We start from the raw sequence: 24,055 nt of genomic DNA, 5'->3' as shown, positions 1-24,055 counted from the left end.
ATAGAGACACCACACATTCTGCAGGATATCCAGTCATTAACACATCATTGCCCATGCCTCCAGAGAGTCTGCAGCACACAAACAAAACTCTAAGTCTGTCAGCGAGCCTATATAACCCACAAACCCCATTTTAACCCAGCCACTGACTTCCATTCTGCTCCGAAATAGACCCAAACCACTTCCAGGATGGGCGCGGGCCGTGTGTGGAGCTTCCTTCGCCGGTATCTGCTGTTTACCAGGATATTCAGAACATGCTTAAGAGCCTCTGTCAAAAATCACCCTCCTCTACTATCTCCCTTAGTCCAGTGCCAATGGTGGACCATTCGTTCACAACCTTCCGGGTCATTCCAAAGGTACCGGATGGAGATCCATCACTCCAGAGAACACAGTTCCACAGCCTAGTGCTGCTTTTTTACACTTCTAGATCATGCTTTGCACTGGGAATACTACAGAGTTACTAATTTCTTCAAAACAGTGTTTCAACCAACGGGGGAGGGGGTGGGGGGAGTGTATCGCCCAGTGTGTGTTACAGCTCTGCCATGCAAGTCCCACAACACTAATCATCGAGCATAAGGTATTTTATTCTATTACATGCTAGCTACATTAGCATCATAGCTCCAGTGCACACCTAGAGATGCCACTGTTTGGGGTTGAGAGTGGGAAGAAGAAAGAAAGAAAGAAAGAAAGAAAGAAAGAAAGAAAGACACCGGGAAAAGAATTCAGTTGAGAAATTAAAAAAGAAAAAGTAAGAAAGAAAGATACAATTAAAAGAGGAAATAAATAAACAAACAGTGAAAAAAAATACAATTAAGAAAGAAAAATCAAAGAAAGAATGAAGGAAAAAGAAAAGAAACAGAAAATGAAAGAAACAAGTGAAAGGCAGAAAAATCATACAATTGAGACGTAAAAGAGAAAAAGAAAGAAAAAGGCACAGTTAAAAAAGAAGGAAAGACACAAACAGGCAAATAAATAAGAATAAAAAAGAAAGAGAAAGAAAGAATAAAGAACGGAAGAGAAACTAAGCAAAAAATGAAAAGAAGAAGAAAAAAGACATTTGGGTAAAAATGAACAGAAAGAAGTAAAGGGTATTTTTGCTAATGACCAGTGGTTAATGATTAACAAGTGTCCACTGAGGTCCAATAGAAAACTTTCAATGGAGTCCAATGGTAACTGAACGTTTGAATAGAACAGAACTGAATGGCTTTAAAAATGATGAATGTCAGAGAGGAAAATAAATGGTGGCTTTTGCAAAAGATTTTGGAATAAGGCCTTCACGGGCTCATCTGTTTCTTCTGCACACACACACACACACACACACACACACACACACACACACACACACACACACACACACAGCAAAGAGCAGATGGTGCTAAAGAAAAGAGGGTGCGTCTACACCATCATTACGTCTTTTTATATCTGTTCACGTCCCTGAGAAAAAAACTCTCTCTCTCTCTCCTTTCCCTCAAAGTGCGTAATTTTTCTTGTGCGTCTTCACATTTCCGCCACAATTTACTATACCCCCGGTGGAAAAAGAAGTGGGAAAACACCAACCCTCACGAATGAGAATGAGGCGGATAACTGGGTTTTTCTCAGTTCTGAATGCCGATCGTCACACAGCGGGGACGACGTGGTGAACGTCTTTCACGGCACGTCGTCACGCTTTGGGGAGAGCGAAGATTAATAAAGGAACAATCTGAGGCGAGTGCGCGTCCTTTTGGCTTTGTGAATGCAGCTGCTGCTTTTCCAAAGGAGCGAGCCAGTCTCACTCTGTCATCAGCACGGCGGGCTCGGAAGAGGGATTAACTCGCAGCCGTCAATATAACACAACGATTACGTTCTCTCTCAGCACCACTGACCTCCCAGGAGCACTTTGGAACTTTACGCTGGTGGATCAGACACGGCAGCTGCTACTCGAGTTTTAACGCCTCTGTTAGTCTACAAGTACTCGAGCAGAAACTGCTTTGTCTGATCCACTCGGGCCAACGGCAACACACACTAACACACCTGAAAGTATGCAGAGCAACAGATGAGCTACAGTGTGCGATTGTAGAAGTGCACCTGTGGAGCTGATGTCCCTCTCCAGAAGGTGCTTGGTTGTGCTTGTGGTGTGGAGGGTGTGAGGGGGGTATTATTTATGATGGTGGGGGGCATAGATGATGGTTATACAGTGTGTGTTCATCTTCAAACGTCTTGTAGAGGAAGTAATGCAGGTGAGGAGAGGAAAGCCGGTGAAGTGGGGGGACTGGGCGGGGGGAGTGTTTATGAGTGCCCCGTTTGAGAGGCCAAGTGTTTGATGAGCCGAGAGAGCGCTGTGAATGAACTGCAGATAGACACAGACACAATAGAGAGACAGGGGTCTGTTTCCGGAGCTGAGGGATATATGGGGGCTTCTGGGGGAGTCGAGGGGCATGAGAGGGTGTCCGATGTGTGGAGGGGTAACTGCTGGAGATGAGATGTGGGGCAGGAAAACACAAGAGGGGCTTTCAAACAGAGGTCAGAAAGCCACGAGCCCAGGCACCAACATCTGGCCAAGGTGGCCCTCCACGTCCTGTCCAGAGGCTGGCCGTGCTCACGGCTTCCTGCCAGGAGCTGAATCAACACGTCTCGGTGTGGGCAGGGGAGTGGGGGGTGGTGAGGCAGGGGGTGGGGTTGTGTGTGTGTAGGGGCGGTGAGGGCTGTTTGTGTGCTCAGACCGGAGCGACTGTCAGGGGGACGCAGCCTTGAAGGACAGGAAGGAGAAGAAAAGACAGACTTTCAGGAGCATAAATGTAAACAGGGGGAGACCTGTCACACACACAGAGAGAGAGAGAGAGAGAGAGAGAGAGATCAAAGAAAGAAAGAAAGAAAAAGAAACAACAAAAAAGAAAAAGAATGAAAAATAGATAGATAGATAGATAGATGGATAGATGGATAGATAGAAAAAAAGGAAAAAAGAAAGTGAAAGAAGAAAAAAATGAGAAAACAAAAAGAAGGTAAAAGAAAAAAGTGAAAAAGAAAGATAAAAGAACAAAATAACGAAGGAGAGAAAAAAGAGAAATAAGTAGAAATAAAGTCGAGAAAGAAAAACAAAAGAAAGAAAAGAGCAAAAGGAAGATAGAAAAAAAAGGAAAGAAAGAGAAAGTTAATAAGAATGAAGGAAGGAAAACAGAGAGACAGATGAGAAAGGAGCGCTGGGCCTCACCAGTTCTCTGGGTAAGAACAGCTCGTCTTGTCTGGTGATGACCAGTGAGACGGTCTCTCCCAGTTTAGTGCTCCTCAACATGGCCACCAGCTCCTCCTGCGTGTGTCCACTCACATCCACGCCGTTCACCTGCAAACCACACAGAGGTCAGGACAGACCTCACAGGAGACAGAAACATTGAGGACATTCTGGTGGTCACTCCATGTCTTAGGTCTTAGGTCTTTAGCCCAGAGCCGAACAGTCTCACCTCTAATATACGGTCTCCAGACTGCAGTCGTCCATCTTTGACTGCAGCTCCTCTGGGCAGGATGCTCTTGACCAAGATAGGCCCTGGACTATGCATCGAGGAGTCTTTGGTGACCACAGTGAAGCCCAGTCCTTCTGTACCTGTGGACGGAGAAATGAAAAGGGACTTACAGGACTTGGAACACTTGCATAAAATCTATTCCAAAACAAAGAGACACAAGGAGGTCTATAGCACTAAGTGGTCAGTGTGGGAGCTAGGACAGTAAAGGGAGGGTGGAACTAATAGGTCGAAACCACTACCTGGGATATGGAGGGTTAGAACTCTGCTAAGTCTATGTCATTAATAGGTCTATGGCAGGCCTAGGGAAAGCTATTATCCCTAACACCTATGGAAGGTCACTGTGAAAATCTACTGCACTAATACTTGTACGGAAGGCCTGTGTCACTAAAGGGCTTATGACAGGTCTATGGCAAGTCTACAGCACAAATAACTCTATGGAAGGTCTAAATGTCTAAGGAATATCTGTGAAAATGCTCATGCTTTAAAAGTTCTATGGAAGGTCTACTGCACTAATAGGTCTACGGAAGGTCTATGGCACTAATAGGACTATGACAATCATGCAAGGTCTATGGCACTAAATGACTTATGACAGGTCTGTGGAAGGTCTATTTAAGGCTTGTTGCACTAATAGGATAATAAATGGCTTATGGACTAATAGGTCTATTGAAGATCTGTGGAACATCTACTTCACTAATAGGTATATAGAACGTCTATAGAAGGCAAATGTTAGCAAAAGGCCAATGGAAGAGCTATTGACAAACTGCTGCACTAATAAGACTATGAATGTTAAATGAAAGGTCTATGGTACTAAAAGGCCTGTAGAGGATCTATAGCACCAATAAGTCTATGGAAAAGGCCTATGAGGATTCTATGGGAGGCTTGTGGAAGGTCTATGGACAAGCCGTTAAAAGTATATGAGAGCAAGACTAGAGAATGTTTACAAACTATGGAAGTTCTAGTGTACTGAGGGATCTATGGAAGTTCTAGTGTACTGAGGGATCTATGGAAGTTCTATGGCACTAATCAGACCATTAAAAGGTCTATGATAGAGTCTTGACCTCAATGCTCGAGGACCACTGTAAGGAGCTGGCCCAGAACCCTCTGCTCCTGGGGTCCTGCTCCTCCCACTGGAGAGCTCTCAGGGTGGCCTGACTCTGGCGGGCCGTGTTTAAGCTAGTGCTCTCTCTGAAGGAGTGTGTACGTAGCCCCCGTCTCCACAGCTGCACACTGATAAATGTTTTCTTACTGGGATTAGACAGGTCTGCGCTTTAATTTCACACGCCAGCACGTTCCGGCGGGAACCCGGAGAGATGGAGAGGGCGGGATAGCAAGAGCAGATAGAGCGGGGGAGAGAGAGAGAGAGAGAGAGCGAGAGAGAGAGAGAGAGCGAGAGAGAGAGAGAGAGAGAGAGAGAGAGAGAGAGGAAGAGAGAGACAAAAGAGGTTGTTGGAGGGAGATTAGTGGTGGCGCGAAGAAGAGAAATGAAAAGAAATGCGGAGAGGGCGGAAAAGAGAAAGGGAGGGAAAGGGAAGAAAGGAAAGATGGGGGAGAGAGAGAGAGAGGGGGGGGGGGGGAGGGGGCTTAGGGAATCATCCCAGGATGCTTTCCCCATGACTCCGCTGCCCCCAAGGGCACGTGTGATTACTGAAGCTCAGGATAGCTCTCTCATGCTTACACACACACACACACACACACACACTCTTACAAAAACACACATGACTGAAAGATGCTTCACAGGATAGAAACCAATCCGGAATACTAAGGACAGCAAATGATGAAATCCTTTCTCCCAGTGGAGTTCCCAACTGACTTCCATTAATGATTTAAACCCAGAGCAACTGTCAATCACACACCAGGAAGAGAAGAGAAGAGAAGAGAAGAGAAGAGAAGACAAGAGAAGAGACAGAAAGGAGAAAAGAAGAGAAAAGATGGAGAAGACACAGAGAAAAGAAGAAGACGACACAGAAGAGAAGAGAAGAGAAGAGAAGAGACAGAAAGGAGAAAAGAAGAGATGGAGAAGACACAGAAGAGAAGACACGGAGAAGAGAAGAGACGAAAAGGAGAAAAGAAATTAGAAGAGAAGAGAAAACAAAAATCAGAAGAGAAGACAGAAGAGGAGTGAAGTAGAGAAGGAGACTTCACCTTTCGTTAGATTGATCTTCGTCTTCTTGCCTCCTTTCTTAGCCGCGTTGTGCAGCACGTTGAGGGCGGGGCTTATGGAGGCGGGGCTTTCGCTGCGACTCTTCGGCGTGGGTGAGGCGCTGACGGTAGGGGGCGGGGTCTCCATACGGCGCTCCATCTCCACTGGCGTTTGTCTGGCAGGAGGCGGGGTTTCCGCAGGGGGCGGAGTCTCAGAGGTGGACTGAAGCAGTCGCCCGGGGGGCTTGGAATCAACCTTGTGAACCAGAAAGGGGCTCTTCACCTTGGGCACGGCGGCATGGGCGGGGTCAGTGCCGCTGAAGAGCTGACCAATCAGACTCTTCTCATAGCTGAGCTTGTTCTGTACAGGCAGCACCTCCAGACGCACCAGCGGGGAGAACATGGCCTGGCGAAAGACCTCCTGAGACCTGGAGGAGAGAACACAAGCTCACATCTCCATCTCTGGTCCAATGCCAGTGCTGTTCTATGGAGATCATAAAAACCTTTGGACAATGGGTCCTTAATTAAGGTGGTATTGTGAGTTGTTTGACTGATAAGAGAAGGCAGCTAGTGTATGACAGAAAATGTTTCTGGGTCACATTAGGACAAAGTTAAAAACGGATACTGCTTAAACGCCTACACCTCTCCCTCCCTCACTCTTTCATTCTTTCTTTCTCTCTGCATTTCTCCCTCTCTGTCTCATAGCTCTTATCCCTTTCTCCACCCCACCCCCCTCTCTCCATCCTATAGTCTCTCTTAAAATTTCTTTTACAGCCACACTTTATTTACGAACTGAGAGAGAGAAGGGGAACAAGAGAATGATAGGAAGATAAAGGCTATACGATGGAGAGAATGAGAGAAAGAGAGAAAGAGACAAGTGATAGATCGATGAAGAAAGGCACTTACTGAGTGAAGGTCTTGTCTATCAGCTCTGTGTCATTTATGCGTACGATGCACTCGTCCTCCTGGAAGATGCCCTCTCTCTTCGAGCGGCTGTTCTCCTCAATGCCTTTAACGTGGAGGCCCAGGGTCCTGAGAACACACACACACACACACACACATACAGATGAGCTGCTGTCTCTGACTTTACATCTACAGCGTGGACCAACGAGAGTGTCTAACAGAGTGGACAGTGAGGGGACACAGGGTTTAAAAACTCGAGCAGCACTGCTGTCTCTGATCCGCTCATCTGAAATGGAGAGAATTGCTGATCCTGTACGGTTGCTTGGAGACAATTTTCGATGTGTTTTGACTTTCCTCTTCCTCCCTGTCAGGAATATCTGCTGATGGTCCACTGACCCGGAGACAGCGCAGGTTTGGACTGGACGCTGAATAAATAAAAGGTGGTCTCTGACTTTTGCACACTGCTCTATATATATCTACACTGTTCACGAAAGGGTTCACTAGGTCAGTGAACACATTTGCCCCTCTCCTGCCAGCCCCCCAGAGTGAGTGAGTGAGAGAGAGAGAGAGAGATAATAAAATAAGACAATAATATGAGAATAACAACAATCAACCTTAAAAAAGCCCATCATTCACTACCTGCCTCAAAACAGGATGTGTGACATCTTGGGGTCACTTCCTACCATGAGCAGGTTGTGAGGGAGTGTGTGTGTGTGTGTCTGTCCAGTTGCCCCATCCACTGAGGTTCTGACCTTTGGACTGACCTTTGGAGAATCTGTCCCTTTTCAACATGTGACACGTGCCCTAATCACCTTCACATTTCCTTCCTGGGTGTGTATGTGTATGTGTGTGTGTGTGTGCGCGTGCCTGTGTTTTCTTACCGTCCACTCAGCGAGGAACAATATGGCACAACTTTAATTCCCAGAGGCCCATGCTCTCCGGAGATTTCCACCGTCCTGGTCAGTGCACTGAGTAAACAAACAAACAAATAAACAAATAAGCAAACAGCTGTACAGTGCTCTCGTTTTATTACTATATAAACAGAGGAACCAAAACATTGAGATTTGGAAGAGTGTGTTGATTCATATTAGTAATCAGTGCTCATATTGTGTTTGTGGATTTTCCAGTGGTAAAGGTTGCTAGGGTTACCTAACAGACACTGGAAATGGAACTGGAAGTTAATTGGTTTCCAGTTGTTTGTTGTGCTCAGAAAAATGTTGTTGTAAAAATCAGGGTTAAAAGTAACCTGAAAATCAATCAAATACTGAAATATTTAATGTGGCATTCCAAAAGGGTTCAGAAAGAATTTAAAACAGAGAAATGAGAATTCATTATTCTTTGTGACTTTACAATAAGTATACTATAAGTACGCTCCTGTCCACTGGAGGTGCTGTTTCGGCAAATCCTCAGTAAGTATCTGTTGAAGGCTATTCTGGGAGAAGGTTATCCTAGCCTTGTGTCTGAATGCTCTATTCCTTATAGAGTACATTATTTTACAGGTCCACCATTTTGTACCACTGTGAAAACTTGGCAACTCACAGTGCATTCAAACAATCCCACAATGCACTGCAAAAAGTAGCGTACAACCCAAGTGAATAGTGGATACACACAATACACAGCACTCTTTGGTAGTGTCCAAAATCATTCCCTCCCCTCCTATAGGTCCCTATATTAGTGCACTATGTAGAGATTTATACAGGGAATAGTGAATAAGGAGCAATTTTGGACACAACACAACTCTGCAGGGAAAAATACATCTTGCTGTTTCTGACCTTTATGACCATCAGAGCTTAGGCTTCGAGAATACTATGTTCTGTTCTGGACACTGCTAGAGGATCCAGACAGAAAATTTAAGTGATTAAACCTAAAACTAAAGCAAAAACACATACAGACAGGGAAAGAGAAGCACCCTAACAGCAAAACAAGCAAGATGGGCAGGACAGAACACCACAAATGTAAATAAAATGTTGTTGGGCAAGCAGTAGATTCAGGTTAAATTTGTGCAGTTTGGTTTGGAATATATTTCTTAAGGTGTACACTCCGGATCTGATCAGTGGTAATGGCTGTGAAACAATGGCTTCAGCTCTGAGATCTACTTTCAGTTAAAAACCTGAATATAACCATCGACTAACGGAAGTCACCCAACACAAGAGCCTCCTGTTCAAGGTCCAGCGAGTGCAGAAGGACATGACGCAACTGTACAACACCAAAAAAGAATTAAGAAAAGATCCTAGACCGCTTCTCTGGCAGAGTATCAATTGCTCACTTTTGCCCCGCAATTCTCCACGGGTCAATAGAGCTAGGGCAGCAGTGGAGCGAGAGAGTGCAGAGCCCAGAGGGCAAGTAGCTACTGCTGTGCTCCGTTAGCTCCCTCCTGGGCTCAATCTAGGGTCTTTTAATGCAGCGTATCAGCCTTGCTTACCACACTATGCTCGTCTACATACTGCACTCCGTCAGTCGTAGATATACACACATAGGAACACACTCAGTACACATTCGCATACAAACTAGGAGTGGACCATTTATTATTCCACCTCATTTGGGATTGGTAATTGCTGCTAATTATTCTAAGTATTTCCTGCAGGTCTGATCAAGGCAACAAAAGACACACTGCAGTGTACATTAGATATGGGATGGCTGCAGGGATGCTGGATAGATTACTTTCGGATCACAAACATAACTCCAGCTCATTCCAAAGGTATCGGATGCTTCATCATAACTCCAAAGAACAGAGTTCCAGTGTTCCTCACCTACTAGGCTTCCTCTTTGACTCAACACAGAGCCTATGCCCTATGGTAATACCTGTGCACTGGTGTGTCCAAAGTTCCCTGCAACTGCACTGGCACAACACTAGGGTTGAATCACAAATATCTTTCTGGAACCTATAGTGTACAAAATGGAGTGGTGTAGTAGTATTAGTTTTAAAATCTGAAAAGTGCACTATTTAGGGAGTAGGGTGCTTATTGTAACAGAGCATAGCTTACATGCAGAGCCAGGGGAAAAATAAAACAAATACAAAGCCCACTCAGCGTAGTGTTTTTCCCCCTGAAGTGTCTGTGTTTTCCCCTGCTTCTACACTTTAAATAATTCGGTGATGTTCTCTCACCATGAATTTGGTGCCATCATCAGTCTCTGTACTGTGGAGGGGTTTATATCACCAGACATATGCTTTCCTCACTACAACTTGATGTGATTGTGGATCAGTCAGAGTAGTTTTGTGGGAGCTGGGCTTCAGGTTACGGCATAGGCTATATATGAGATCTCAGCATTGCGTGTGGTGTAGGTTTGATGGACATGCATTAATTAGCTTCCAAGCTACATACACCGGGTATGGTGATGTAAGACTTATGCGGCTGCTTCAGAACCTCAGATTCTATTAGACGACCTCTGCTAATGCTTTTATTGGGTTGTGGTGCTACAAGTGAAGGACTAGACGACTTCTCTAGGATTTGTAGAAACAAACATTCTCACAGCTGAAGATTCAGACCACACACAAACACACACACACACACACACACTGGGGTATTAGTGCAGAGTTTCAGGAGTTAATGAGTTTATCCAGCTGACTGGAGGCCCCACTCGCTTTCTCAAATGTCACCCCACATGTGGGGAGAGAGAGAGAGAGAGAGAGAGAGAGAGAGAGAGATGAATTTTTAAAGAGATAATGAGAGGGCTGATAATGGAATGATGGACAAATGGTAAGTGTGGAGGACAAAGGAACAGAAGAAGACAACAAAACACACAGTGCTGTAGACACCTGTGGACAAACTCAGACAGCCAGTCACTCACGCATGTGGACAAACTCACACACTCACCCAGTCACTCACACACTCACCCAGTCACTCACACCTGTAGACAAACTCACGCACTTACCCAGTCACTCACAACCGTAGACAAACTCACACACTCACCTAGTCACTCACAACCGTGGACAAACTCACACACTCACCTAGTCACTCACAACCATGGACAAACTCACACACCCAGCCATTCACACACTCACCCAGTCACTCACACACTTGCCCAAGTCATTCACACACTCGCCCAAGTCACTCACACACTCACCCAGTCACTCACACACTCACACTTGTGGACAAACTCACACACTCACCCAGTCACTCACAACTGTGGACAAACTCACACACTCACATTTGTGGACAAACTCATGCACTCACCCAGTCACACACACACTCACTCACACTTCTGGACAAACTCATGCACTCACGCAGTCACACACACACTCACCCACTCACTCACCCAGTCACTCACACCCACACTTCTGGACAAACTCACGCACTCACCCAGTCACACACACACACACACTCACCCGCTCACTCACCCAGTCACTCACACACTCACTCACCCTTCTGGACAAACTCACGCACTCACCCAGTCACTCACACACTCACACCTGTGGACAAACTCACGCACTCACCCAGTCACTCACACACTCACACCTGTGGACAAACTCACGCACTCACTCCTGTAGACAAACTCACGCACTCACCCAGTCACTCACACACTCACACCTGTGGACAAACTCACGCACTCACCCAGTCACTCACACCTGTGGACAAACTCACGCACTCACCCAGTCACTCACACACTCACCCACTCACTCACACACTCACTCACCCTTCTGGACAAACTCTCGCACTCACCCAGTCACTCACACACTCACACCTGTGGACAAACTCACGCACTCACCCAGTCACTCACACACTCACACCTGTGGACAAATTCACACACTCACCCAGTCACTCACGCACTCACACCTGTGGACAAACTCACGCACTCACCCAGTCACTCACGCACTCACACCTGTGGACAAACTCACGGACTCACCCAGTCACTCACACACTCACCCACTCACTCACACCCGTGGACAAACTCACCCAGTCACTCACACCTGTGGACAAACTCACGCACTCACCCAGTCACTCACGCACTCACACCTGTGGACAAACTCACGCACTCACCCAGTCACTCATGCACTCACACCTGTGGACAAACTCACGCGCTCACCCAGTCACTCACACCTGTGGACAAATTCACGCACTCACCCAGTCACTCACACACTCACACCTGTGGACAAACTCACGCGCTCACCCAGTCACTCACACCTGTGGACAAATTCACGCACTCACCCAGTCACTCACACACTCACACCTGTGGACAAACTCACGCGCTCACCCAGTCACTCACACCTGTGGACAAATTCACGCACTCACCCAGTCACTCACACACTCACACCTGTGGACAAACTCACGCACTCACCCAGTCACTCACACCTGTAGACAAATTCACGCACTCACCCAGTCACTCACACACTCACACCTGTGGACAAACTCACGCACTCACCCAGTCACGCAGTTACTCACACACTCACAAAGGAACCCAAGACCCTGGATCTGTGCGGCAGCAACATCATTTGCAGCATCACCATGCCACCCCACCCCAATCTTAACACTGCTACGCTTTGAAATACCACGTTACTTAAATATTCTAGTTTTGCAGTGTCCGCTATTTAAATACAGAGTCCAGAATCCAGTCCGGACCTCTACTTTGTACTCCTGTCCACACACACACTTCTGATCCATTTTCCTGCTCTGTGTCCTGGGGGGCAGCATTAATGGCCAAACAAATCATCTGAGAGGTACTGCAAGCACTCTCATTTACTATGTGTGTGTGTGTGTGTGTGTGTAAACGAGTGTGCGTGGGTGTGTGTGTGTTTTACACAGAGCGCCTCAGGCACAGGTGCCTACCTGCATATCTCTTAGTTCAATAGAGATGGGAGCAGACAAAAAAAAAGGAAAAAGAAGAGGAAAACAGGGATGGTGAAATGTGTGTGTGTGAGAGAGAGAGAGAGAGAGAGAGAGAGAGAGAGAGAGAGAGAGAGAGAGTGTGGTGGATGAGGGTTGGGGAGTGGGTGGAGGGTGAGTTTACTTGAAAATCTTCCATCTCTGTCAAAGAAAGCCTTTGAGGAGTTTTCAAACAAGCAACACAATTACACAGTCCCGGGTCGTCAGACACAGGCTTTGGCCTTTGCTTTTTTTTATTTTTTTCCTGAGCCAACCAAAGAGGCTTCTGGGAAAAAATATATAAACCCCACATTCCTAATATTAGGAATGTCAAAGAGGACAAGATGCTGCTCTAGCAACATCTACAAGGTGTGCCAACGAGGTAGACGTGTCTAACAGAGTGGAAAGTGGAAGGAAACTTGAGCAACAGCTGCTGTGTCTGATCCACCCTTATTAGCACAACAAACACTAACACAGCCCCACAACATCTGCAGCACTGCCCTGTGGTGGCCTGGAGGTGCAGGATAGACTACAGGTGGTGATTTAAGGTTAGGCCTAATCGCTACTTTATCAGTAATTGACCTGACTGAGGGTTAGTGCTCTCCTGAAAGTGTGTCTCTAATGGGCGGTGGCCTTTCTGGTGTGGCGACTTTCTTGAACAGTGGCAGGTGTCGGGATACGCTCAAACGCGAGCATGCAGAGGCACACCGCCGAGCGTTTCCTCCACTCTCAATTTACATCCGCACCAAAATAACATCCTCCCCCAGCTCAGCAGCAGCTCTGACGAACACAAACAAAGCCCCAAACCGGCTCATCGCACATCAGAGAGAGCGAGAGAGAGGGAGGGAGAGAAGAAGAGAGAGAGCTTGTTACTCCCCTGCACTTCTTACGCTTCTTATTATAGCATCTCCCAACACATTCAGCTCAGTAGCTCTGCACTGATTTACATCCAGGCGTGACAATGTAGAGGCAGGTAGATGTTCCAACATTGCAGCGAGAATTTGATGGGAAAATGAGCCCAGTCAGCTACTCCACAGTGGGTTACAGGTGGGCTGCACCACCCTCTAATTACCGGACATAGTAATGTGTATGCCGTTTGGGTTCGCAATGGCTCCTGCTACCTTTCAGGACCAGCTATGCTCCTCAAACACGCTGTGTCCCAAATAGGCTCCAGCTTCTTAGGCAGTTACAAAGGGGTGTCTACAAACTTTTGGACACGTAGAGTCTCAGATGGGCTTCAATAATAACGGTGAAAAGCAAAACCCGCCAAAGAGGTGAACAGGTAATGGAGAAATACCAGCTTTAATAGGTGTAGATAAAGTAGTGTAGGAGGCTGTAACGCACGGCTAGCAGCTCAGCCGTTAAATGAGGTAGGCATGTTTTTGTGTGTGTGTGAGAGTGTGTGTGTAAGGGAGAGTGAGAGTGTGTGTCGCTAATGCTGATTGACGGAGGCAGTGAAGAGAGAAGAGAGAGATAACTGCATCCATCTCTCAGGGAGAAGAGGAGGTCATATGACCCGCGATAAGAGCGACAGCGCCTCCGGAAGGATTGTACACACACAGCTCTGTGGCCATGGCAACAACCGAAGATTTCATGACTCCTGCAGGGATGATAACACGTGTAATACACACAGTATTTACACTGCATACGGGCAACACCAGAGCTCTTGAGTCTGGACATTGCTGTTTGAGGTCATCTGTGAGGGTCAAGCAGTCTATATAGCCGACTGGGGTTCACGGCCCCTCTTAGGTAGGTCAGCCACGGTATATCAGAGTGCATGGGAAGGATTCTTAACACTACATAGGGCTGGGTCTATAATATGATGGTAATTTAAGTCACTCAGGATGATTGAGAGGTGTAAAGCCCCACCGCCAGCATTGGGTTAGGGTTAGGAACTGTGTTCTCGAGGGCGATGGAGTGATTGGGACTCGGAAAGGACAGTCTCAAAGCCTATATTACTGTTCTACACACAGGAGACTAGTGAATGTATGTCTAAAGGTAGCGTCCCATTAGTCACACACTATTTAGTCCAGTGTTTTAAGATGTGACCTTAGTAACAGACAGCTGTTGATTTTATACGTTGAAAAATAATATCAAAGGTCATTACAGCAGTGACACAATTACTGTGTTATAACTGTGTATTTACACATTGCCAACACTAATAGTAACTATACGAATTGTGGTATTACTGGATTACAGTAGTACAACTCATGTAACTATGCATAACTATTAACTTGGTGTTATTAACGGTGTAGCGATTTAAAAATCACTCAATCATATTTAATTATGTATTAACTGTTACAATACAGTTCGGTTATTACATGTCTATTGCAGTAATATTCTGTAATTGTGTAATTACATGTTACTGTCGAGGAAGACCCATGAAATGGTATATAATTACGTAGTACCTTGTTAAAAATATTTGTGTAATTGCATGTAATTATGTCATTTAATATTGTAATAACTTGTTAATATAATATTACACATAGTCAAGCAGTAAATGTAACGATGATGTATTAGCTATCGAGACACAATAGAGTAATTACGTCTGTCAAACTGCACAATAATTACACAGTAACTACCAAGACATACAGGTGTAATTACATGTAATTGTAGTAACTGCCAAGATGGTCTTTTGTTATTAAATATGCATTTGTGTAATTAGTTAAACTATTAGTTACACCCACAGTTGGTGTTATTCCTGATGTTGTTAATGCGTAATAACACGTTTATTACACTGAACCCCATGTTCAACTTCAAATAAGAATTAAAAACACTTACCTGTCATAGACTGGCCCTGCCCTGGACACTGGGACACCATCCTTTGGTCTGTCCATGGCACCACCCTTCACGGTCAGCGCATTGCCAGTGCCCTGTGAAAACAAACAGCATCCAGGTCACGACGATGGAGCTTCAGCTGAAGACGGTCATTCAGAATATAAATTCAGGCTGTAAACATGAGCAAGATCTAGACTGAAATTCCGTCTGTTTAGCGGAGGTCCCAGTTAGTGACCACTGTGACTCGATCAGGCTGTTAGCCTTCCCCCACTCGCCCCTTCACCCTGTCTCGCTTTCCCAGGTCAAGAAGAAAGTTCCACCAGCATTAGACAAAGAGGACAGAAGTAAACAGAGAGAGAGCGAGAGAAAGAGAGAGAGAGAAAATCAGGAATAATAAACATGATGTGGTCACTCTTACCCCAAAGCTGCTGCTAATGATGGTCCCGAAGACCACGTAGTGCCCCCCCAACCCCCCACTCATACAACATGGGACCCTCACTCTGACAATAAGTGACCTAGATTAAACGCCATGTGATTATCCCCCGCTAGGCCACATGCTACTGCCCGGCCCAGCAGCTAGTGCTTCTATTGTTATTGTGCATTCTCTGTTTTCTTTTTTTTTCCATATTTAAGTGCACTCAGCTCAAATGAGAGGGAGATGGGGTGGAAGGGGATGGGGAGGAGGGTGTGTGTGTGTGTGTGTGTGTGTGTGTGTGTGAGAGAGAGAGAGAGAGTGAGAGAGAGAGAGAGAGTGTATTGCCACATTATTACCCCCCCCCCCCCCACTAAAACTCACTGGACACTTTATTAGAAACACCCAACCCCACCCAACGACCACCACTCACTAGACAATTTATTAGAAACACCCCCCCCACCCACCACTCACTGGACACTTTATTAGAAACACTCCCCCACGCCACTCACTGGACACTTTATTAGAAACACTGCCTATTGTGAGGCTGATGTATGTGTCATGCAGCCATGTTAACGTTGCCATGGTGATAGCTTAATTAGTTCTGAAAATATCAAAGTGTGAAATCTTAAACCCCACTGGGCCCTGCCCTTACAGCCCAGCGAGGTGCTGGACATGTGTTTGTAGGAGTGGGGTAGGGATCTGTCCATGTTTTGGTGACCTCACCCCTCCAGCCTCATTCATCTTAGTGTCCAGTTTGAAAAGAGAGAGAGAGAGAGAGAGAGAGAGAGAGAGAGAGAGAGAGAGAGAGACTTGGACATTGTCCTTAAATCAGATTTTCAATGGAAAATGTCAAAGGAATCACATTAGAATGTAATAATAACAATAACAACAACAACAACAATAATAATAATAATAACAATAATAATAATAACAATTATAATAATACACTTTGATTATTTTAAAGTTGCCTACATGCCACCCCAGGTCTGAAGGACACAGTGCAGACCATTCTGTGGGTTGGCATCAAATAAGGTGAGGACAACATTGCTCTATATAAGACTTAAGCACTTCACACCAGCTCAGAAAAGTCCCCGGCCCAGCGCTAATACACCACACAATAATGATGGGCTAATTTGCATAGCCACACCCCCTTGTGCTGTTCACTAACACATGGTCAGAGGAGCTGAGAGAACGGAGACTGAATGTGAGGCTTGCAGGGCTGTTTTTTTTTTTTTTTTTTTTAAATGGCACTGACATAAAATAAATAGCTTGAATTTTGATGGTTTTAAATAAATAAAAGACTCATATTGTAGTCTAATGAACACTTGAAGACTTTTATTATGGAGGTCACTGATATATTATTGCAATAAGTCCTAACAGGGTGGGAGTCTAAGGGCGAGACTCTGAACTAGAAACAGGGGAACTGTAAATGTGTGTGTGTGTCTTGGGCACAGGTGCAGGCTGCTACTGAGGCACAAAGAACAAACCAAGAGAAATGAGAACCGAACAAATAGATTCAGAGATAGAGATAGAGTTAGAGAGAGAGAGAGAGAGAGAAGAAGAACGAGGGAATGCGAGAAGGTAAAATCACAAAGGGCTGTGGAGGGGCCGCAGGTGTAGTGGGCTAAAGAAAATATCACAAGCAACAGCAAACACAATCTAACACCCCAACACACACACACTAGACAAGGAGCATTATCAACCATAACACACATAAACCACCCTCTGATATCATATGGTGGGGGTCAGGAGATGGACTGACCACAGAGGACAGCTAAAGGAATGCGGGGTCTGAAGGCGACGTCCTTCTGCGGGATGTAAAAATCCTTTTGTATACGGATTATTATAATAATAATTAAACCCACACAGTCTGATTGGCTGAAGAGAGTTGGCCGGTATTTGACCTGGTCAACATCAGAGTCATTGGTCAGAGCCATGATGGACCACTGCTGGTTCCTTGTTCACTAGCTTTTAACTCAGATATTCCACTCCACCTTAAACGCTCAGGCCCAAGCAAACCTTATACTTGTTTTCCATTCAAGTTTCTCGGACACTGACCGTCGTCTGTGGTCTGATGCCGTTGTAGCTTTCCCCCTCACGTGTCCCGGTCTCGATGGCAGGGGTCAGGACGGACTCACTGCTGCTCCTGACAAGCAGAGGGGTGTCTGTTAGGGGTAGAAAAAGAGAGAGAGTTAACAGCATTAGTGATGAATAAATATCGATTCCCTGTACAAGAAACTGTCTTTCATCTTTCACTGCATTGATTCATTGATCGCGCAGTCACTGCATTCCCGATCCGAGACCGACCACACACACAGACACGGGTCAGACTGGAGCGGATTCACCATGGGGAAGACCAATCCAAGTATGAGGTGGATATCATTCACAGCACAAAGTCAACGGGAAAAACAATGGACAGATTTTCTACATCTGGAGGGGTCCAGGGGGATCAAGGAGAACAAAAATTATAATAAAGATGTTCCTGTTTATTGCCCTGTGAAGGACTGGCGTCCCCTCCAGGGTGTATTCCCGCCTTGCGCCCGATGATTCCAGGTAGGCTCTGGACCCCCCGCGACCCTAAATTGGATAAGCGGTTACAGATAATGGATGGATGGATGGATGTTCCTGTTTATTGTACATTATCAGAACCAAAGAGTGGACCCTGTCCTCTACAGTGGGACACATGTCCCTAAGGTTATGCCCTCTTGATGTGTAAGGGTATGACAGCATGTGTGTGTGTGAGTGACTGGGTAAGTGTGTAATACCCTGTGAGGGACTGGGGCTCCATCTAGAGTGTGTTCCTGGAGTTTCTAAGTATGCCCTGAACCTGCCGTAACCCTGATCCGGATGAAGTGTTTACAGATGACAAATGAGCAAATGAACTTAGGTCCTGAGAGAAATTTGGCAGTGGTCAGATCAGCATGGCTGTCTTATCAGCATCTCCAACAGAGATTCTGCTGAGCTTTCACTGGAAAGGTTTCCATGACCTTCTGCGGGAGGGACACGCAAGCCTGAATATTCTGGATCCTTCTGCCTGATTGTTCCCGGAGGCTTATCTGCAGTTGTTTCTTCAAGGATGTGCTGAAGTGGTCCGGGATTGTGCGCACGGATGAGTGTGTGTTCCTTTGTCGCTTGAACAAAGACGGCCAAGTGGAGGGTTCCTCAGTAGGAATCAACAGAAAATACCGCTGACTAATTCCACAGCTGCAGAGAGTGTACAGGCAAAGGCGGGAATGGCAGAAGTGCTTAAAAAAAGGCATCCGCACAAACACACGCTGCCCCGAGCACTTACGCCTCCATCTCTTCGCCGTCAACTCTCAATCATTCCTGAAATCGACCGTCTCCCACCAAATCAATCCCAAAGGCCTTTCAATAAGATAAGTGGATGCCACTGACCGGCACACTACCGGCTTCATTTTTCAAGCGGATCTTTCATGTTGATGAGGGAAAGAAGTAGTGACTGCCTTCTGCCATGAACAACCTTCCATCTGACATTTCTGAGTCATTCCCAGTAGGAAAACCTAAACCTAGACCTAGAGTAATCGAACCTAAGCTTAAGATCATCAAGCTCAATGTCAATTAGAGGCTAAATGGGCTTAAAGCTCCTGCTGTGGTGTGGTGAAAGTGTGAAAAGAGCTCCAACTAGTACTTTAGGGATGTCCAAACACCGGTGCCTAAGGCTAATGTGGCTGAAGGCCCAACCTTGCAGCAGCTAAGTGGAACGACCCTTACTTTCACAAGAAATGCTGGATTAGCAACAATCCTCATCATACCTAGGTACAGGATGGAGCTCAACAACCCCAGAGAACACAGATCCACTGCTCCACACCCCGTTTTAGTCGAGTGTAACTCCACTGTTCAAGGCCTTCATTTCAGAAAAACTGCATGCCTTACTCTCTACAACAACCTCTGCAAGTTCCCTGTGTCTCACTTCAGAGTTGGAGTCCGCAGAGAGAAGATAATAGCCGTGCAAACTGTGTTTCACTCTGCGACCTGCCGTTCTGTCATTACTTCCAAATTCGTCTGACCAGGGAATTGCACAGAATCTGGTGACAAAGCCCAGCAAAATGAGCCAGCAGCCCATAATCATGTGCTCCACGGAGAGGTCATAGCTTCAGAGCTGTAATCAATGGCATCTGCAGCCCTATAATCAAGTTCACCAGCAGCCCCACGAGTCCGAGGAGCAAATCGAGGTGTTCTGAGAGGGACTGGCTAACTGTCGGCGTCTCCGGTGGATTGGACGACCTCGGGTCATCTCCATTTTCCTTTCGGCTTGACGTATGTGGTCCTGGCTGGCGCTTACTCCAAGATTGGGACATATATGGAAAAACATGCCAAACACTCATCATGTTTATGTGCTGAATGTTTGACTCGGCGAAGGACTGCGTTAAGTCTTTGGAATGTCGGAGTTCTTGCGAAGGTCGTCTCGACAGAACTTGCCGGAGCTTGGTACCGCTTTTAAGAAGCGGTGAGGGGTCACACGGGAAATTTCTGAGGTCAAACATGTACTAAACACTAGGTTTGTGAAAGTAAACATGCTAAGAGAAAATGGGAAGCGGTCTGAAAAGCTAGAGCTGGGAGGCCAGTAAAATGTCTATACGTTGCATAGGTTGTCTGCAAATAGTTGTAAGGGACACTTTTGTGTTTTTTTTCTGATGACCAACTTTCTGATCCTCACTACAATACCCAGCATGCACAGAGAGTATTGCAACCAAAAACATCCAGCTGTGGAGTGTTCATTTACAACTGCTGAAGGACTAGAAGATGACCTCACAGTGCAGCAACAGACGATCTACAGTTCCTGACTTCTGACGACAGAGGTACGTCCTATTGAGAGAACAATGAGTGGACACAGTGTTTAAAATGGACCAGAGAATGGTCTGTAGTTTTAAAACTAGTTCAAAACGAACAATTCATGTAGAAACAACAGGACCATTATGCTCCTATTTCCATATTTCGGATATTTCAAACCTCTGGAATGTCTACAATAGCCTCTTTCACATCTGGGCACATCTGCACAATGTCTCTCCAAGCACCGGAGAGAAAGCAACCGCATGTGCCTTTCAGAAAATACCCCACACTTTCTCAGGAATGTCCGTCGTGGACAAGCAGGATGGATGACAGCGATGGAGCATCCACTTGACCTTAGGACCCCTGTGTATCTCAGGACCCGGGGTCGAGGAGCAGATTCCTTGTGCTGTTTTATTGGCATGGCCTGTGGTGTATCAAACTGAGGGACCCTCCCCGATAAATCAGGAGAACAGACGTGGCGATGGCCAGCTGTGTCCTGTGGTCAGCGTCCAACGTCCACTGATGAAGGATGAAGAAGGCAAACTGTGCCGCGACTGATGAGACGAGGAAAGAGTGTCACGGCGAGTGGGCTGTGTATAAAAACTCCAGCAGCACTGCTGTGTCTGATCCACTCGCACCAGCACAACACACACTAACACACTACCACCACGTCAGTGTCACTGCAGCGCTGAGAATGATCCACCACCACATCACACCTGCTCTGTGGCCCTTTTGTGGACGTTTAAGAAGAGGGTGAAAACAGGATGATAAAGTATGCAGAGCAAAGGTTGGGCAGAAATAAGGGGGAGAGTTTCATGCTACAGCTGGTCAGTGTATATTGCTTAGTAATAGTGTGAGGTGTTAAAGTGTGTGTGTGTGTATGTGTTACACACTGGCTATTTAAGCTCCATCATTATCATCCTTTACTCATCACAAGCCAGACGTATAGCAGATGTTCATGTGAACACACCTCTGACCCTCCCTCAATGTCATTATATCACAAAAGACCCTCCTCAGCTGTACACACACACACACACACACACACACACACACACACTGCCAAGTGTCCTTCTCATTTATCAATTAAACCATAGAGGCGATAAAAGGACCATGTCCAGCGTGGATGAGTGGGCCTTAGGCAAATGTGGTGTGTGTGTGTGTGTGTGTGTGTGTGTGTGGGAGCAGCTGAGGTGATGGGGAAGCCACATAAAGCATATTATTGAATCAGTCTCGCAAGGGTAAGAAAGGCCTTCATGGGATCACCACTAACTTAATTAACGTGTGTGTGTGTGTGTGTGTGTGTGTGTGACTGAGAGAGATGGTCCAGGGTGCAAATAGGTTTAAAAGGGCGCCAGTGAAAGGGTTCATGCATGGATGGAACCAGGCACAATTCCGAATAGAGCAGTGTTAATCTGGTTACGGAGAAAGGAAAAAGAGTGTGTGTGTGTGTGTGTGTGTGTGTGTGTGTAAGTGAGAGACATAAGTGGCCAAGCATCTAAAACATCTGCCCGATCCATTTCTGACACAGGTGTCCAGCTGTTGTATAATCTCCATTGAAAAGCAGTGGCCAACACTGGCCAATAGAAAAGGATGCTCTGAAGCAGCTGCACACGAGTCTGGAGCGGCATAAAGCCCCCCACCTCCCTATTTAATGCCTTTAGCCCCGCCTCTAAAACAACTACTATTCCTTGTTAATTATGCACTAGCATACAATGGGTTAAAAGTAATTAATAAAATATACATTTATATAGAGTTTTACTCCTGTAACCAAACTTCTGATCTAAGAGGCACTACCACCCCCATGCTTCACGCGCCACGTGAATGAAGACATTATGGCGTTTTCATTCCAGTCTTCAGTGTCTGCAGTGGCCTGTGTGCTTCCAGGAGGGGTTGAAGGTCACTTATTGGCTCTGTCTCAGCAGGGGGCGTGTCTAAAAGAGTGACTGACAGGTGGTGTCTCTTAAAAGAAAAAGAAAGAAGGCAGGGTGACCACGGGGTCAGTTCAGACGAAACAAGTCAGAGCCCGCATCAAAACAGGCAGCAGCGAAGGTTAAAGAGGGGCGGAGCTATGAGGCGAAATGATTGACAGGGCGACAGACGTCGGTATGAAGACGTCCACAAAGAGAGGGACAGGGCGTGAAGGGGAGGACGTGTCTAACGGAGTCACATAATTAACACAGATGGATAAGTGCATTATCCAATAATAGCCCATTATTACAGCTATTGATGATCCATCAATAAATCCAGTATTTTGTTGAGTATAGGAGCGCACACGCACGCGCGCACACACACACACACACACACACACACACACACACACACACATTGCATCAGCTCTGGAACATTCTGCTCCTGCTGCCCCTCTCAAATCCAAAAGAAGGAAACTCAAATGACAGGGACAGCTCCTGTTGTTTTTGAAGCCCCCGTTGTTGTTGTTGTTGTTGTTGTTGTAGTAATTACCCTGTCCAGGGGCAGAGAGAAAGCTGGACTGCCCCTAAACACGAGAGAGATGACTCACAACACGTCCATTACGCGGCCAGCTTTATCACTGACTGCTGCTAAATGTAAACCAGTGTGTGTGCGCATGAATAGAGATGTGCTGAATGGGTGTATTTTGTTACATAACACACACACACACACAAATACAATCTTGTATAGTCACTAAATGAAGGGAACTCTATGTAATGTCCCCACAACTCACAGATACAAGACTGTGTGTGTATATGTTAGTTAACAAAACAAGTTCCACACACACAATCTTGCATTTGTAACGTCCCCACAATTCACAAATACAAGATAGTATCGCATTCTCTCACCTAACATAAACACACAATCTTGTATAGGTGAATTGTGGGAACAATATTTAGACGTCCATTGATTTTTGTGGAGACTTACGACTCACTTTTAAATAGGGACTACTACCTAAACCCTTACCTTAACCCTAATGCTACCTTAAACATGTCTTTACTTTAAACGCAATGATTTACAGATTGGGAACTCGCTGTTTGTCCGAACAAGAAAGACGTCAAGTTCCCACAATGTGAGTGCGTAAACAGGTTTTAGGTCTCCACTGTGATATATGCCTGGCACACACACACACACACACAGATGTTTTCCTCATTGAGCCATGCAGGTGAGGCTTGCGGAGCACAGCAATGGGAACCACATGGGCTCGTGGGAAATGCAGTGTTTGCTCAGTTCTCATTGGAGCCCCAGAACAGAAGTTCAGAACACCGCAGAAAGGTAAACGTCACTCCCCACTGACGTCAAACCCTGCATGGCCTGCATCTGAAGTGTGTTCTACTACATTTATTCTACCTAAGCACCATGCTTTTTCCAAGACACGGAACGAAAATCCCAGGAAATGGATTTTCCAGGTGTTGCTACTGGGGCCTGTGTCGTGTCTGAACAGAGTCTTGTACCTACATCTGAAAGGAGTTTCCTTAAAGAGAATATATTCTCCCGCTTTTTTTTTTTTTTTTTACAAAGGAACACAGTGCTGGATCTTAATGAATCATCTGTGGCCTGCTTGGGTCAAAACACCACAAGGATCAAACCCCCCAGCACCGTTCACCCCCAGCTTTCAGCGCCTCTTCCTTTAAAAGATAATGAGCCGCTCAATGTTCACCCCGACCCCGAGCACACAGCAGTGAAGAGCTAGGAGCAGAAGCTCTGGTTTTTAGCTGTTTTCGCTCAGTTCTCTTTCTTCTCTGTTCTTGCTTTCAACGTGCTCTTAT

General features: G+C 46.0%; 1 protein-coding gene across 1 annotated transcript in view; it reads right to left on the bottom strand.

The window, feature by feature from the left end:
- The window catches only part of pard3ba (par-3 family cell polarity regulator beta a), a 138,507-nt gene that overhangs the window by 80,705 nt on the left and 33,747 nt on the right, over positions 1-24,055 (bottom strand). Inside the window, exons 4-10 of the mRNA XM_066661722.1 lie at positions 17,586-17,692; positions 15,116-15,207; positions 7,415-7,501; positions 6,537-6,662; positions 5,634-6,058; positions 3,432-3,571; positions 3,185-3,313 (exon numbers count right to left, since the gene is read on the bottom strand). Of these exons, the coding sequence (XP_066517819.1) occupies positions 3,185-3,313; positions 3,432-3,571; positions 5,634-6,058; positions 6,537-6,662; positions 7,415-7,501; positions 15,116-15,207; positions 17,586-17,692 (1,106 nt within the window). The remainder of the gene's footprint in view (positions 1-3,184; positions 3,314-3,431; positions 3,572-5,633; positions 6,059-6,536; positions 6,663-7,414; positions 7,502-15,115; positions 15,208-17,585; positions 17,693-24,055) is intronic.

Source organism: Hoplias malabaricus, chromosome 2 (genome assembly GCF_029633855.1).
Source record: "Hoplias malabaricus isolate fHopMal1 chromosome 2, fHopMal1.hap1, whole genome shotgun sequence".
Lineage (NCBI taxonomy): Eukaryota > Metazoa > Chordata > Actinopteri > Characiformes > Erythrinidae > Hoplias > Hoplias malabaricus.
The sequence above is the reverse complement of the archived record's forward strand: the minus strand, read 5'-3'. Positions and strand labels throughout refer to the sequence as shown.